Here is a 16393-nt window from a genome sequence, read left to right as displayed (position 1 = left end):
AGCACTACACCCAAAGCGCTATGTGTAGGCAGGTTTTCATTCCAGCTCATTCACCCTTGAGTAATTGGAGTCAACAGTTAACAAGACGTGCAAATTCATACACATCCCAAAACACAAAGGATAAAATTCCATTTGAGTATGTCAAACAATTTCCACTGTGATAGGTCATTTGAGGAAATGTTAAGAACGTCAAAATGAGTACAAGGCTGGGCCAGGCGAGTAATGGAGAGCAGTCAGGGGCGTAAAACAAGCACACCATGGGTCCTCACGAGAGGATTTGATGTTTAAAAAATGATCAGAAATTGGAGCAAGCGCTACTTTCAAACGTACTGATAATTCGGCTGCGTCGAGCGGTGTCCCAGAAAATCAGCTTCACACAGTCTGTGACTCGGGTGGGCCGCTGGAGGGAGGTTTTCCTAAAACTACACCCAAAAGGACTCGAGCGAATCACTTGCCATTTTAGCTTCAGTGTGGAGTCCTTATCCAGAGTTCATTACTGCTGAGGTGCAACATCAATCATGGATTTAAACCAAGGCCAAAAAGACACAAGACAAGCGCTTAAAAGCATATTCCATTTTATTAAGAGCCAGTAAGGTTTTCCATGAATCTAACATATAAGCAAACATTTAACTGAATAAAGGCTTTAGAATATGTATATATAAAAACAAAGAGCTCACTTAACATTTCAGAGCCTGCTTATATAAGTTTTACCGTGTAAAATACATTGGGAGGCAATGGGACATGAGGATGACGCCAGCCATACGTAACCATGACTCCACCGAAAAGGAATTGAGCCAAGAGGTAAAACAATTTACTGACAACGTCTTCACTGTCTCCATACCAAAGAAGGAAGCGGCCACCGGCCCCTGCCAGACGGCACATTAGCAGAGCTCCCTTAACAAACGCCTAAGCTCACGCCAGCTGAGGGGTACGGAAAACTCCACCCAAACAGAGAGACATTACCGTGCTTCACTCTCGCTGCACCGGGAGCAGTCAGGAGGCTCAAAAGAAAAAAAAAAAAAATCAACAAGAAAAGACATGACAGAAGTGAAGCCAACTTGCATGAACGTGCACTCGTTTCACCCTACGGGAGGATTGGCCCTTCTGTCGAAAAAAAAACGTGTCTCGTCTCGGCGGGGCCCATCTGCTGCTCCACTGAGGATTGCACGGCTGTGGTTAGCTGGGAGCCAGTGTGCCAGGGTCAGGATGCAGCACCAAGAAACAGAACAACCAGAGCCAAAGGCCTTCTGAAAGGTCAAATGTCAATTTCCCAGTCTGACCGACTGTGAGCCCTCTCGACTACATGGTACCGGTTTCCAGACCCATTTTTTCAAAAAAGCTGCCCAACCAGGGGAAAAAAAAAACACACACATACACAGCTATTTATGATGCTGCAATGAGGCAGACCCACTGAGCTGGGACAGAGGGTTACAGACACATGTTAAGTGTGAGAAAATAGCTCTCTCTACCATCCTGAGCTGCTGCGGCAGGATCCTGAACCCTGAGAGGCAGGCAGTGAGTGAGACACAGTGGGGGGTATTCAGACTCAAAGAGCCGAGAGGCCTGATGGAGTTAAAGACCCAGCTTTAAGTGAGTAAATCCCAACCCAGGGGTGCAGTCTGGCCTACTGTATCTGGCTAGGCCAGGATATGTTTTCAAGGATGTTCAAGGAAAGCTTTTTAAGAGAGGGCACCAACATTCACACAAGCAAAGACAGCATATACTGCTATGCACTACACGTACTGTATACTGACAGCACAATCATCTCTGAGGGAGCGACAGCCATTTCAAAGCCCAATAAAAACAACACCAACACTGATCAATGGCACAAGTGAAATGACCTTTCACTGTACTGGAAATTCAATGGCGAGTAGCCCATTAAATCCAGTATAACTGCAGATTTTAAAATACACTTCTTTCGGGTTTTTTTTCTTGACAGACAGGAACCAAACCTGAGTTATAAGGTCCTCACCAAAACAGAACAAGAGCATGCTATGGCTCTCTGAACATTATGATAAAAAGACAGAGCCTGACTGATGTGATATTTCCTGCAGCTCCTGCTTCAACCAAATGGGATCAAATCAAATGAATGAGGCCAGATATACAAGATGTACATGTGCAAGCCAAGCTATTTTGAAAGCAATCTTTATCATTTCTGGTCTTTCAAAGCCAAGTTATAACCAGCTGCAACTAGAGTGGTAACAGGACTGTAAGGCATATCAAAGGACGGTGAAGATATTCTTGTGAGTCTATTTTTTGACTTTAGAGATGACAAGGCTAGGCAGCTGATATTAAGGCATGAGCTGTCCAGCAGCAATCTCACACAGCTGTTTCTCGGCCCCACAGTGGAATAGCAAGGGCACAAGGTCAAAGTTCAGTGCTGTGGTACTCAGGGACAATACTGGAGCTATTGTTTCCAAAAAAGTAGAGTGGGTGTCTGGAACAACCAGCCCAGCCACACTGTAGGAGCAAATTGCCCTACTGTAGAAACTGACTGCACTGTGGTGGAATAGGCTCCTCCCATTTCCAACCATTTACATACGCTTTTCTCCCACCCACTATAGAGGGTTCGTGAAAGGGTAGCCCGTGGATCGAAACAATGAATTAGATGGAGCTATGGAGCGAATGCACGGGACAGCCACTATGTCCACCAGGGGGCAGTAGTGATACAAATGAAGAACAGTAGTTGTGCTCTTGAGTTTCTGCCTAGAAACTGTTGTTTAGCTTTCATAATTCATGATTCAACAGGCTATCAACCTTTATTTAACCATACCGTGATCATAGATATATAAAAATAGAATAAGGCAATAACTATTAACACACTGTTAAGTTCACAATGTGAACATTCAACCGCCCATCCGTACCATGTTTAACAAAATAAAAACAACGAATGAAATTTGACAAATGAGAGTGACATTGACCATGAACTTGGAACACGTTCAGCCCTGGCTTGATATGAGTGAGTCTTGTGGCAGACGCTGAATAATGATGTCATACGCAATACTATCCCGAAGCAGAGAGAAAGTGTATGTTCCGGTCTAGGGTCCCCTCCGTGTGCTACAGAGAAGGAGAGGAGGGGGGCTTTCCCTCTTCCCTGCCTCTGCATCCATCCATCCATCCATCCATCCACCCATCATTTTCCTGATCCTCAACCGCAACCAGGAGTAGGACATGTGGAAGGGCCAGGGGGGTCGAAGGTCAAAGTGCAAAGAACAGGATCAGAACAACGATCATGACCACCACCAGGACTCCAATCGCACACCACTGGCGCCGACCTGCAACACAGAACAGGAGGTGGTGAGGCCCACAGTCAGACACGCACGCCTACAGAAAAAAAACACTCCTTTGTGGCACATTTAACACACACAGTAGAAAATACTGTTACTGAAAACACTGAGGAAAATACAGCATAGGTAAAGCCTGTAGGAAAGGTATCTGAGTGACACCGGCAAAGTCACAAATCTGAAAACGCACTTGTGAATGAGCTATATATCCTTTTTTGCCATTTCCCTTCCACTCAGCAAATGCAAGCACATTGACACCAACAATGCTTCCAGGCTGTTTTGTCTCTATGAAAGGAACCACAGTCTACAGCCTTCATAGTAATAGTCAGGACTTTGATGAAATGCAGAATACTTATACAGAGGGCATGGCAGACCAGCACATTGCGGGTGAAGGGAGAAACCCAGACAAACTGCAGTAGAAACTTACTATTGGTCATGAGGGAAACTTTTTCCATTTTCTTCAGCACCGAGTCCATCCGTGAACCAGTCTGATCCATCTCCTCACTGAACTCTCCCAGCATGCTGTTCAACACACTCACATTACCATCTGTGCCTCTTACTCACACACACAAGCACACTTTACCAACTACTGTAGCTGTTACACAACACTCACACACAAATAGCGTCCCTCATTTATTCAATTTATCACTCTTACATACATTCACACATATAAACAACATCCTTTCAGTCATTCTAGCCATTTGACAGTGCAGCATAAGACCCGACTGGGTATAATCTTTAAGCAACTATTCACCATAGCCATTCCAAACTTACAGCACTTATCATAGCATTTTCTCAGGTATCACAATGTTTACAAAATAAAGAGGGTGCTTGTCCTTCAACCCAAGACCTTATTCTCACTCAACTGTGAACAAGATGTAATCTACACTGATAGCCCACTGTAGCAGTGTGATGAAGTGGTTAAAAGCAGGGCTCGTAACTGAAAGGTTGCTGGTTCAAATCCCCACTGGGGTAGTGCTATTGCTGTTGTACTCCTGGGCAAGGTACTTAACCCATAATTGCCTCTGTAAAAGTTCAGCTGTATAAATGGATACAAATTGTACGTACATGTAGGCAAGTCTGGAAAAAAGGCTCTGCTAAATGACAATAATGTAATGTAAGGAGAGACTGAGGTCTATCTATTGGAAAGCCAGCTGTAGTGTTACAAGCAGCCAACATTCAAAATACTTGACACTTCTAAAAGAATGTTGAAAGAACATTCACCATTTTTTGTTGTTTGCATTCACTCGTAAATGCTGTCAGTAAGCAGACAGGTTCTCAGAATAAACTGTAACATGAGCAGGCAGAGTCTCACCATCTTAGAGTCTGCAGCCATATAAACAGACATCTGTTCAGTGGTGCGTTGTATTTCATCTCAAACACGAATCAAAAATTTGCTAAACACAATCTCATTACATGACAATGTTGTCATTTTGCAGATACTCTTATCCAGAAAGACTTATATATGTTACAATTTTCACATTATCCATTTATACAGCTGGATATTTACTGAGGCAAGTGTGGGTTAAGTACCTTGCCCAAGGGGACATCAGCGGCAGTGCTCAGGTAGGGAATCGAATCGGCAACCTTTTTTGGTTGCAAGCCTTGCTTCTTTCGGAGCACCAAATGTGAGGCTTAATGCCAAGGTATTAAGCAGCAGGTATTCAGAGTTATTTGCAATGCACCTGCATGCAAACATTAAATGACCTAATCTGAAAATTCCAAATGTGACTTAGATTTCCAATATTGCCTTTGCAGTAACTTTAACAGAACATCTCTTACTGAGAACACTGCCTTAATCAGAATATTTTATGAAAATTCACAAATATTTCAACTAATAGCATTAGTACACAGTGAGCGCAAACCAAGTGGTGTATATGTTTTGGCATGTGTATGGGGCGGCAGTGTAGCATAGTGGTAGGGAGCAGGACTCGAAAGGTTGCTGGTTCGATTCCCCGCTGGGGCATTGCTGTTGTGCCCTTGGGCAAGGTACTTAACCCACACTTGCCTCAGTAAATATCCAGCTGTATAAATGGGTAACATGTCTGTAAAAAAAAACTGTAATATATGTAAGTTGCTCTGGATAAGAGGGTCTGCTAAATGCTGTTGATGTAACCTAATGTGTATGTGTTGGTAAGCATGCTGAAGCATATTGAACATAAAGTGACAATCAGACAGGATGCCTCTGAGTGTTATGAATTCAGCAAGGTGATCAGCCATATTGACCCTAATGGTAACAGTGATGTTCACTCACATGGACTGCTCGTCGAGCTCATCGCCAATGCGGCCGGACATGTCCTTCAGTACCCTGATGCTGCCCGACACCAGCTCCAGCTGCTCGTCCTGGTCCTGCATGATCAGCTGAGGAGAGAACGGGGACAAATGAGGCGGGGTGGCAGTTTAGCATAGCGGTAAGGAGCAGGGCTTGCTGGTTCGATTCCCACGCTGGGGCACAGCTGCTGTACCCTTGGGCGAGGTACTTAACCGAGAATTGTCTCAGTAAATATCCAGCTGTATAAATGGATAGCGTATAAAAACTGTAACTGATGTAAGTTGCTGTGGATGAGAACGTCTACTAAATTGCAATAATATAGCGTAAGGTCAATGAGGGCTGGGTCACACATGTCCCCAAGTGGACACCCCTCATCTCAATATCCTCTCCTTCATCCCTGTGCACTTTCTTCAATCACTCTCCTTCATCTCTGAATCATATCAACCACTTCCCCAAATACATCATCTGATTCTGCTTCAGTTCTCCAGTTGCCTCATCTAGTTCTCCTTCATTCTGACCTCCACCCTACATTCTCTCCAGCATTGTGTGATCTTCCCCCTTCTAAATACCATCCTCATTTTCCTCCATTTCTGACCATTCCCCTTTAACAGATCACTTCTTCTCTCTGCTCTCCCTCCTCCCTCCCTCTCTCCCTACAGACCTGCTGCTGCTCCTGCTGCTCCTGGATGTAGCGGGAGTTGGCCGAAACCAGATGAGGCTCAAGTCCAGCGTGGCGGTCCTGTCCTGTCGCCCCGAGGAGAGCCTGCAACATCCAGTGGGACAGCCATGAGGAGGAGACAGTAATGAAGGTGAGACAGACATGAGTAGAAGGCAGTAATGGATGTGGGACACCCAAACAGAGACAGTAATGGAAGAGAGACAGCCATGGAGATGACACAGTCATGAATAGGAGACAGCCATGAGATAAAGATAGCAATAGAGGGTGGGGAGGTGACAGAGTCAGTAAGGGTAGACACCCATGGGCGAGAGACAGTTTTGGGCCTGTTCATATTTGAAAGTACTACAATATGAGAGACCCACCTTGGTGTACTGATAAATAGGAGATGCAAGTTAGTATCTCCATTCTGCAAGCCATTCAAGTGACCCGTGCGGCATTCGGCATGTGAGGGCGCGGGAACGCGTGATGTCAGTGAGGCTGACTCACCTGGCGACTCTTCTTCTCTCTCTGGGCCACTGCTGTTGGGCTGGAGAGCTGCTCCTTCATCTCCTACACAAAACATGTTACGCCAGCACTCGTGTTAAAATGCTTTCACATTTTTCATACCCAATGTATTATACTATAAACTACTTACTTATGCATTCATTTCTGTGAAATCAGTTTTATTCTACACTTTAAAAGAAGGGAAGCAGGTAGCTGAATAGCTGTTGTCCCAAACAAACATTATAGATTACACTCTTATTATGGTTCTATGCTTCTGGTATAATGATAAGCATAACCTAAGCACTCCTTGTTCAAGAGTGTATTCATGTTTGTCTACACTGTAACAGCATTTCACATGTATCACAGGACTCAACACCAATATTTTTAATCATGGCATAAGTGCAATTCAATATGGTGTTACTGTTTCTTTCACCCTCCCTTAAAGGGCCACAGTTGACCACCCTGAAGGTCCACAGGTTGGCCACTGCTGCATTATACGAAGATATGCCACTGAGGAAGGTACAGACGGACAGACACCTGGACAGACTGTCGCGTCCTCTCCACAAAGTCTCTCCGCTCCTGCAGCTCGTTCTCCCCCAAGCGGAACTTTCCGGGGTTGGCCTCCACGATGCCTGGACAGTCAAGGCCTCATAAGAGTGCTGTTCGCACACACACCATTAGTTAGACATACACGCTGGCATACAGAGTCAAGCACTGACATTCAGAGCAGCTCACTGACGTTCTGAGAGGAACACTGACATTCAGAAAGAAACACTGACATTCAGGCAGTTCAAAGATGGTGGTGTGTGTTTTTGTTAAATCTGTGCAGGTGTACCTGACCCCAGGCTCATCCAAGCAACATTACTGGTCAGCAGCCCCTCACCCCACTCCAGCATGTCAGCTGTTGACACCAAAAACTTATGCCTGTGAATTTCAGTTGTTGGTGCATGCATACTGTTAACGCTGACAGCGTGGAAGGATTTTTACAAATATTTTCATGTTTCTTATAGCAACAACAATCTGCAGCAAACATGACTTTTGACTAGCCAGATTTCTGCTTGCAATGTTTGTCGCAGTAACACAATAAAACAAAATGCAAAGAATTTGCTGTACTGTTTTGTCTTTTTTGAAAGGAAGTGATGAAGGAAGTGAAATGTGAAAACTACCCTGATTCATCATTCAGCGATGTCGTACTAAAAACATACTTCCTCTCAGCTCACATTAGCTGCATTTGCATCGTATTAGAGGGAGTGACTTGAGACGGGCCAGTGTCTCCCACGATGAGGTATACCAGGATACCAGAATATGACAAAACTCCAATGCCACACTGAGGCATAGCTGAATCTGGGCCAGTGAGAATGCTTACACACACACGCACACACAGTGTCAGGATACTGATGGTCTCGTGCAGGTCCTCCAGGTCCCAGTCGATGGCTCTCAGGCAGTTCCTCAGCTCGTTGGTGCTCCAGTCCAGCTCGTCCCGACTGACCGGGGTCCCCTCCTGCAGCAGCTCCTCCCAGCGCTCCATCAGCCCCCTCGCCCGGGACAGGGCCTTCTGTACCTCCCTGGGGGGGGCAGACACCACAACGCCCCGTCACAGCTCCCTTCACTCACAGATGTGACGATCCCACGTATTACCCCACTCTGCAGACACACTGATGCCACTCACACTCACAGATAAGATGATCCCATGTCTCACAGCACACTGTGTTCAGACCACCTTATCCCACATCAAAGCACCCTGCGCTCACAAATCAGATGAAATCAAACCTATTACACCTACTCTGCATTCACAGATACCACGATCCCTCAAACCTCAGCTCCCGGTGCAAAAAGACTCATTGAAAACCACGTTATCCAACTCTGCCCTCACAAACAAGCTGATCCGACATATTTCCCCAGTCTGCACTCACAAACTCACAGCTCCCTGTGCAGACACATGCCACAACGTCATCCAATTTCACGCTCACACACCAGTACCACTGCATTCCACTTTTTGCTCACAGACAAGCAGATCCCACACATCACAGTATTCTGCACTCAGATGCCCTGCCCCCACACATCAAGGCACACTGCACTCACAGACACTCCAATCCCAAGATGCACTGTGCTCACAGACACCCTGATCCCACATGTCAGAGGGCCCAGGCAGTCAGCAGATGTTTTTCCATTGTAAACATGTCAGAGGGCATTCCTTCATGCAGTCAGTCACTCAGTGCAGTACTCCACACCGATGCTACCTCTGTAGTCTGGGCAGAGAACTGCAAACAGCAAACCTGAACAATCAGGGCACAAAACCGCACAACACAACTCCACAGCACTTTCAGACGTTCATCCTCTGAACCTTGACTGGGCGTCTGATTCACTAGCTTTTCCTGAAAACAGCTCTAATGCAATTCAGAAACCCTACGTGGCAAATCAAAACTGCTATGTCGACTTCAAAGAGAAAACCTACTCAACCCAACACCAGCACAACCCTGTCATCCTCCAGGTCTCCCATGACAACGAAAGGCACAGGTTTGTGTCTGGAAGAAAAGGATAACCTTCCCTAGGCCTCTCCATTTCCCACCCTAATGTTATGTCTGCCTTAGAGGAAAAGGCAAACAGAAAACCCAGGACTTGTCACCAAGCCGACACTATTCACATTGTTTAATGTGTCAGGGGTGTCTTCCTTTATGGATCACTACTGTGTGTATAGAGTGGTATAGAGAGCAGAGTGCGGTCACTTAATGTCAGTCAGTGTGTATCATTAGCCTTTGTAGTGGCTCCAGCAAACTAGATAGGCCTTTTAATCACTGCTACTGTGTCACTCCAGCTGATATCGTAACAATGACAGTAATATTTACTTTTTTGGGGCTGCGCCCAAAGTAGCTAACTACTTTTCCCTAACACGCCTCGAACAACTTCAGAGAAATCAGAGAGCACTACACTAACGGAAGCTGTTTCGCCACACTGTCAGCGGCATCAAAAACAACACTCGCCCGTAAACATTTCGATAGCTGCAAGTAACTTCCAAAACAGAATCGGCGTCTTCAGCTCATCTTCAATCCGTGCCTCTTCAGTATCTGTCAACATAGCACTAGGCAAACAGCACGCTGAAGGTTTATACTCAATTATATTTAGCACAGACAACGCGCTCGCTTGGCGACTCAAACAGTCCCATGAAAATGTAGCGTGGACACATTAACACGCTTTCGTGTGAACGCGAGGCGCGATTACTGTCACTGCTAGAAGAAGCAGAGAAACGACGCCTGCTCACCCCTTCACAACGAAAAACGGGTCCTCCAGCGACATGTTGGAACCTTCTCTTCAGGACCCAGCGAACGGCAGCTTCTCCAAGCACCACCTCTCCGTTGTCAGTCCCCTGTCATGTGACTATGGTTAGCGTGTTTTCCCCCGTCACATGACGACGAGTTCAGTAGGTAGTTTTTTTTTTTTTTTTAACATAGAAACGCAGCTTTGAAGAAGGTATGGTTTTAGTCTATAGTTTTTTGGCTTCTAATTCAACATCCTTAACATGGTCTAAAATAAGTCCAATGTATCAACACACTATTAGTATCAGTGTTTATTAAGTATAAAAAGCACCATGAAAAAATTATGTTGTTCACAATTTGTACATTGATGTTTTAGTACAGCTGCGTACTGCTGGTCGTGGCAAAGCCCAAGCGATGTGTTTGTCTTAGAAGACATAAGTCACTTTTTATTTACATGTTATTCATTTTAACTTGGGATATTTGTTGAAGTAAAAAAAGTACCTTACTCAGGTGTACAGGCATAGTGTCCCTCCTGGGAGTTGCAGACGTAGGCTATTGATCTATTCTAGAGGAACTCGCATAGCTTACATTTTTCACATGTTGTCCATTTTTACAGCTGGATATTTATGGGTCCATTCAGGGTAAGCATCTAGCTAAAGGCAAAAACATCAGTGCTCCACCTGGGAATCAAACTGGCAGATTTGGGGTTTATGACCCTTTCTTCCTAGCGCTGTGCAACACGAATCAATCCTCCACCTCCACTGCACTTGATCACCACAACCCAGAATATCAGGGGTTTTAGTTTGGTTTTTCTTAACTTTTGAAAAACCAAATTTGATTTATCTACTAGTGGGGCAACAGGGGGTGCTAGTCTCTCTGGGCTGTGTAAATCCAATGTCTCTGTGCAGTGACAGGGATACTGTGTGGTACTAGATGCCATCCTTTGGATGAAATGTTAAACTGAGGCTCTGACTCACTCGTGGCCATTAAAATTTCCATGGCAGTTATCAAAAGAAGAGGGACATTAACCTGGTGTCCTGTTCAGCTTCCTGAATGGGTTTTCCACATCTGTTGCTTTAATCATCCAGCTAAACACAATCTGTTGCATTTCCTGTCTACTTGGGTCCCCTAGATGGGCCCTGCAACAGAGAAGTGAGTTTTCAGTCATCCTTCCTGCTTTAAATAAAAGGTTATATCAATCTATTCAATTATACCATTTCAATATTTCTTCTCCTAATGAATCCTTTATCCTTTAGTGGCAAAATTTCCTGCTTTTATCTGCTGCACCAGGCAAGGCTTCAACAGCCTTTTCAGCTGTATGAATTGAAATAATTATAAAAATGAACATTTTAAAAACAAGACAGGAGCCAGGCATATTTAACTAGAATACTTTTAATAGTTATAATATCCTTATACCATGATACCATATACCATACAGTATTGCATGAAGCTACAATTTTCCCAATACAATCCATAAATTCAATGCAAATTTATATAGATATAGCACAATATGCAGTAATATGCATCTCAAATTGTCAAATTCTACATGCCTCTATACCACTGAAGATGCTATGTACATTTTGCACATTTAGCATTTGCATTTAAAATCATCCCCAGACTTCAAATGCTTTTTAGTGAGGCATCACTCCTTCTCTGAGGAGATTTAGGGAATTGTGTCAAAAATAGAAACTAGAGACACACAATGCAATCGAATACTGAGCAGTGGCAGCGTGTATATCCGTGCAGCTGCAGAAACTCATTCAGTATAGAGCTGATGCAGGTGAGTACTGAACATATTATGTGCTTAGATCTTACCAGGTATTTCAAACCATGTGCGTTAACAGTTCCAGGAATTTGAGTAAGGCAGCATTGACCAGTGACGTAGACAAGCAGTAGATAATGACTTCCATGCCTTTTTTTATATTATCATTGCTGTCATTCTCAACATGAATGCAAATAAATTACCACATAAATTTGTATACCTTTCTAAGTTTCTCATGTTTCTTGCTATAAAACTACAACTAATAACACTGTTCATTTATGGGTGTCTTGTTCTACAGTGTGCAAATGAACATCCCAGTTCCTCATTCAGTAATATCATAATAAACTTGTCTATTCTCACTCGGCTCATTTTTAACTACATCAAGCATTATTTTGGCAAGTGGGCTGAGAGAGACTGATCTTGGCTTGAGCTAAGGAATACCTGGAGGTACCGAAAGCACAGCAAAACCTCTGGCCATTTATAGGTGAAAGATGGGCTATAGTTGTCAAATTTTTGAATGGATCACTGTAAGTAAGTATGTACCTACAAAAACCTGGAATTTTCTCATCACGTTGTATTGTCAGCTCTGGTGCAGGGAATGGATCTGAGGTCAGTTATGCCTGCGGAAGTAAAATGAAATGCAAATTACGATCGTAAATACCTCAGAGTCAACACAATTTGGGACATGTGCTCTTGAATGTGACCTGAGAGAACACAGAAGTTGACCTCTTTCCCTGTGCATTAATTTAATACTTCACATGTACTGTATATCTATTACATTACATGCATTTAGCAGACGCTTTTATCCAGAGCAACTTCCAGCACGACAGAACATGAGTGCATTACTGTATTACTGGAGGCAAGTTACTTTGGATATGCCAGACACAAGAATGATAATGTCTCCCTGAGCCAGCACCTCCTCCAAGTCCACTGACACCAGGCGTCTACTATTCCTTCCCCCCAAACACTTTGACCGTGCTTCCCCCTCTGTCGTCATCAGCCTTCCTTCCTCTCAGCCCCCGCTGCAATTTTTTTGTCTCTGTCAGCTCATTCAACTCTCCTTTCACTTCCTGTGCCTCTGTTTCCTGCCTTTCCTGACTTCTCCTCTTTGCACACTCCTTCACAATCAGACCCGTCAGGTGCCCCCCCCCCCCCCCCCCACCTCTAAATGCCTCTGGAATGTGGATGAGTACAGCCAGATGGAATGCTGGAGCTAAGTGATCTAAACTGAAACGTGAGGAGTGAGGACCCATGCCTACAATAACAACAACAAATGACATGCTGCCATTGGAATACTATCATTTGAAAACATTTGACATTCTTAGTGATGTTAATAATAGACTGAGATGAGTATGCCTTCATTTATATATATGTACATCAGTATGTATGTATGCAGGCATACGTATAAATATATATATTCAAGTGTATATTGTTTGTTAAGTGTACATTCAAGATATACATTCAAGAAAACTCATTGCCGTCATTGCCGACACTACCGTCATAAGATAAATACAGACCATTAAGATGGTAAATATAGTGCCCAGACAGGTCTTTGCAGATTTCCCTGTTCTATTAATAGCCATGACCCATTGCAGGACTGCCAACTGCCGGCTGACCTCGGTCGCTGCTCGGTTACCTACGGTCCTGTGCCTCTTGCGTGGGTAGAAGCAGGACTGGTGACGACGCCATATATGGAAGCAAGCGGTGACGAATCCTCACCGCCTCCGCTAAATATGGGTATGGGAAGTGCAGCCGGACTGCGTCACGGCTTTTCCACTGCGCGCGCTATGGGAACCGAGCGGATGCACCATATATGGACATTTGGCGTGGGCGGAAAAACATACCCCGAGAACTGCTCGCGCACCAAGCACATCATTGATGTGAGTCTTAATTATCATCCGCATCAGTGATCTGAGTTGAACCCTCCGCCGTGCATTTGTAGCCCTCTATTAAGTTGCTGTAGGATAAGTATTGTAATAACAGTGATAGTTATTTACCTCTTTGGGGTCTGTTGTGGACTCAAGCTGTGTTATTGCATTCTGAGCACAGCATGCGTTGGAGAGGAGCGAATCGATGAGGTCAAGTAACAATAAGTAGAAAACATCGTAAAAAGTAAAGGTATTTTCTTACATTACATACATTTTGACTGTATGATGTTATTCATGCTTGTTTGCCGAGAGGAAAGGGGAATTGGTTACTACCGAGGGTCATAAGCTGTGTAGAAATAACACTTTGATGATACTTCGCCTATTGGTCAATAACGCCGCAACATTTCTACCGTTCTTCTAAGTATCCCAGCTGTAGCTGTAGATCATATTGGGTGCATGACGCAGTATATGCTAACGTTCACCCCTTAACTTAGGCATATAAGAGTTACTCATGCTTTACCTACCCATACATCGTGTAGTCATGGTAAAATTCCGTGTGAGTGAAGTATTCAGTATATGTTACTTATGAGTCAGCCCCCCCCCCCCCCCCCCCCCCAACACACTTACAAAAAAAAAACAATTCACTACATGTATGGTTGATCTTAGATACCATGTAACAGTCTACATCACACGATCAACAAAAACAGATTTTTTTAAAAGACGGTAACTGCTTCTATCATATACTACAGGCAAAATAACAGCACCGTAACATACAAGCTGTTGCTAGGGCAAACCCTGGGCGGGGCGTGCTTGTCAGTCACGCACGTATCGATGCTTATTACGTCAGAACTATAATAAAACACCGCCCTGTGCTTCTCCAGAAGTTTATGTGTGTGTGTATCGGCTTGGTGACAAGTAGAAAATCTAGCTTAAAGCGCAGAACAACGAGATATCACAAAAATAGTTTGTCAAGGCCCAGTTTGGAGGACGAAAACAAGTGACAACACATCTCTTTAAGACAAGTGTGTGCGTGTGTGTTGACAGGCGCAAGAACAAAGAAATGGACGTAAACGCCGAGGCCAAGCGAATCATGGCTCTGTCCCTGGGCAAGCTGTACAGCTCGCGCTCCCAGCGCGGTGGACTAAGGCTTCACCGAAGCCTGCTACTCACTATAGTTATGAGGACCGCCCGGGACATCTACCACACTCCACGCCTATTCAACGAGAGTGAGGGGCAACCCACCACCGTCCAGTGCGTCCAGGAGCCGCTGGCGACCGAGGAGCCAATGGATACGAGTAACGCTCAGGTCGAGACCTCCGCACCAGAATGTGCGCCTTTGCCTTCAACCCCAGAGAGCAGCTCGTCCGAGGGCGAGAGTGAGCCGGTACACCCGAGTTGTACGCGAGGCGAGGAGGATAAGGAGAACCACAGTCCGGGGACTGATCGCCGGTCAAGGAAACGCCGCGGTAAGGCAACTGCCGAGCCTGACTTCCTGCCCAGCAAGAAAGCTAGAATAGAGACGGGAGGTGAAAGCTCGACCGTTCGGGGCACCGGACTGAGATGCAGCAATGGAAACCGCTGCAGAGTGGGGGATTCGCTGACTTCTGTGCCACTCTCCCTGGCCATAGCGGCGTTCTGAGTTGGCAAAACCGGGATGGTTTTAATCCCAGTCTGGTTCAGCAAAGGATCAGGAGATCCGGTCTAAGCACAGACGGGTCAGGAACTGACCTAGTTTGTCGAGAGACAGCAGAGGGTAAAGCGCACCCCTGGCAGTGACCATGTCTCCGGTCATGTGTAACAGAGGCAGCGGGGGGTGGTAAGTTTCATGCACGAGGTGGCGTGAAATGCGAAGCACTGCTGGGTCCCGATGGTCCTGACTGCGCTCCGAGTGCCCTCCAGTTGCAGCTGTTGAACGGGGCCCGACAACGCTGACCGAAAAGCAGCGAGAGAGGAGGACATTCCCACGGCAGCCGCCTTTACCTTCGTTGTGAACTCTGAAACCCGGGCTGAAAAAAGGTCCGAAAACTCTGTTTTCATCAGGAAAAAAAGAACTGGTGACATGAATGAAGAACGACACTATTTCTAGCGAACGAACTGTACCCATTCATTTTTTCCCGAAAGGTGCTAAAAGAGCGTCATCATTCAGAACAGCGCTGGCTTTTCGCTTTGCAAAGTGTTATTTTATTGATGCAGGTGGATGTTGTGAGACCAAAGTTGCATTTTGGAAATGTAGCAACAGGTTTAGGCACCTGCAGCGAGACGACCCCGTGGTGCTGCGAGAGGTGTTTGTGTTCATTCCAGAGACAAATGTTGCTGTTTGCTCTTTCCTGTTGCATTGTGACTGAATGAAACTGCTATCATGTATTTTGAATGTCATTACATCCTTGTTCAGTTTCCAAAATAAATATTTCAAACGATTCCCCTTGACTGCGTGTATTGTTTACTTCGCGCTCTGTTGTCTTCGTTCAGTTCGAGTAGCAATGTTGTCAAACAGGTCCTGGAGTTGGCACAGTTACACTGAGAGTAACAGTAGCGCAATGCGCGGGGAGGTATGACAAACGCCGTCTGCGAGCTGAAACGTGCGCACTGATCTCTGAGTAAGTGTGCACACAGCAGGAAGTGGTGACGGGTGAGAGTACACTGCTGCCTGCTGTGTCATCTCAGAGCACACCCGCGCCAGATACTAACGATTTTACACAAGAAAGACGGAAAAAAAACAAACGATTATTTCTTTTCTGGTGGGTTTACGAGACGGTTGGTGATTGGCTGTCTAATTTTCATAGACGTAGCC

General features: G+C 45.1%; 2 protein-coding genes across 2 annotated transcripts; one reads left to right on the top strand and one right to left on the bottom strand.

Annotated features, from left to right (window-relative positions):
• Positions 1–1825: 1825 nt before the first annotated feature.
• On the bottom strand, positions 1826–10070 carry LOC118793819 (syntaxin-10). The gene is made up of 8 exons (XM_036551992.1): positions 9978–10070; positions 8114–8283; positions 7256–7350; positions 6722–6784; positions 6218–6319; positions 5539–5645; positions 3712–3806; positions 1826–3275 (listed from the first exon to the last, which is right to left on the bottom strand). Exons 1-8 carry the CDS (start codon positions 10010–10012, stop codon positions 3199–3201), a joined length of 744 nt encoding a protein of 247 aa, XP_036407885.1. The 5' UTR covers positions 10013–10070; the 3' UTR covers positions 1826–3198.
• A 4416-nt stretch (positions 10071–14486) lies between these two features.
• ier2b (immediate early response 2b) lies at positions 14487–15629 on the top strand. Its single transcript, XM_036541050.1, has one exon. It carries the CDS (start codon positions 14663–14665, stop codon positions 15239–15241), a length of 579 nt encoding a protein of 192 aa, XP_036396943.1. The 5' UTR covers positions 14487–14662; the 3' UTR covers positions 15242–15629.
• Positions 15630–16393: the final 764 nt, after the last annotated feature.

This window comes from Megalops cyprinoides, chromosome 1, assembly GCF_013368585.1.
Source record: "Megalops cyprinoides isolate fMegCyp1 chromosome 1, fMegCyp1.pri, whole genome shotgun sequence".
Classification (NCBI taxonomy): Eukaryota; Metazoa; Chordata; class Actinopteri; order Elopiformes; family Megalopidae; genus Megalops; species Megalops cyprinoides.
This window is presented reverse-complemented; position numbering and strand designations above follow the sequence as displayed.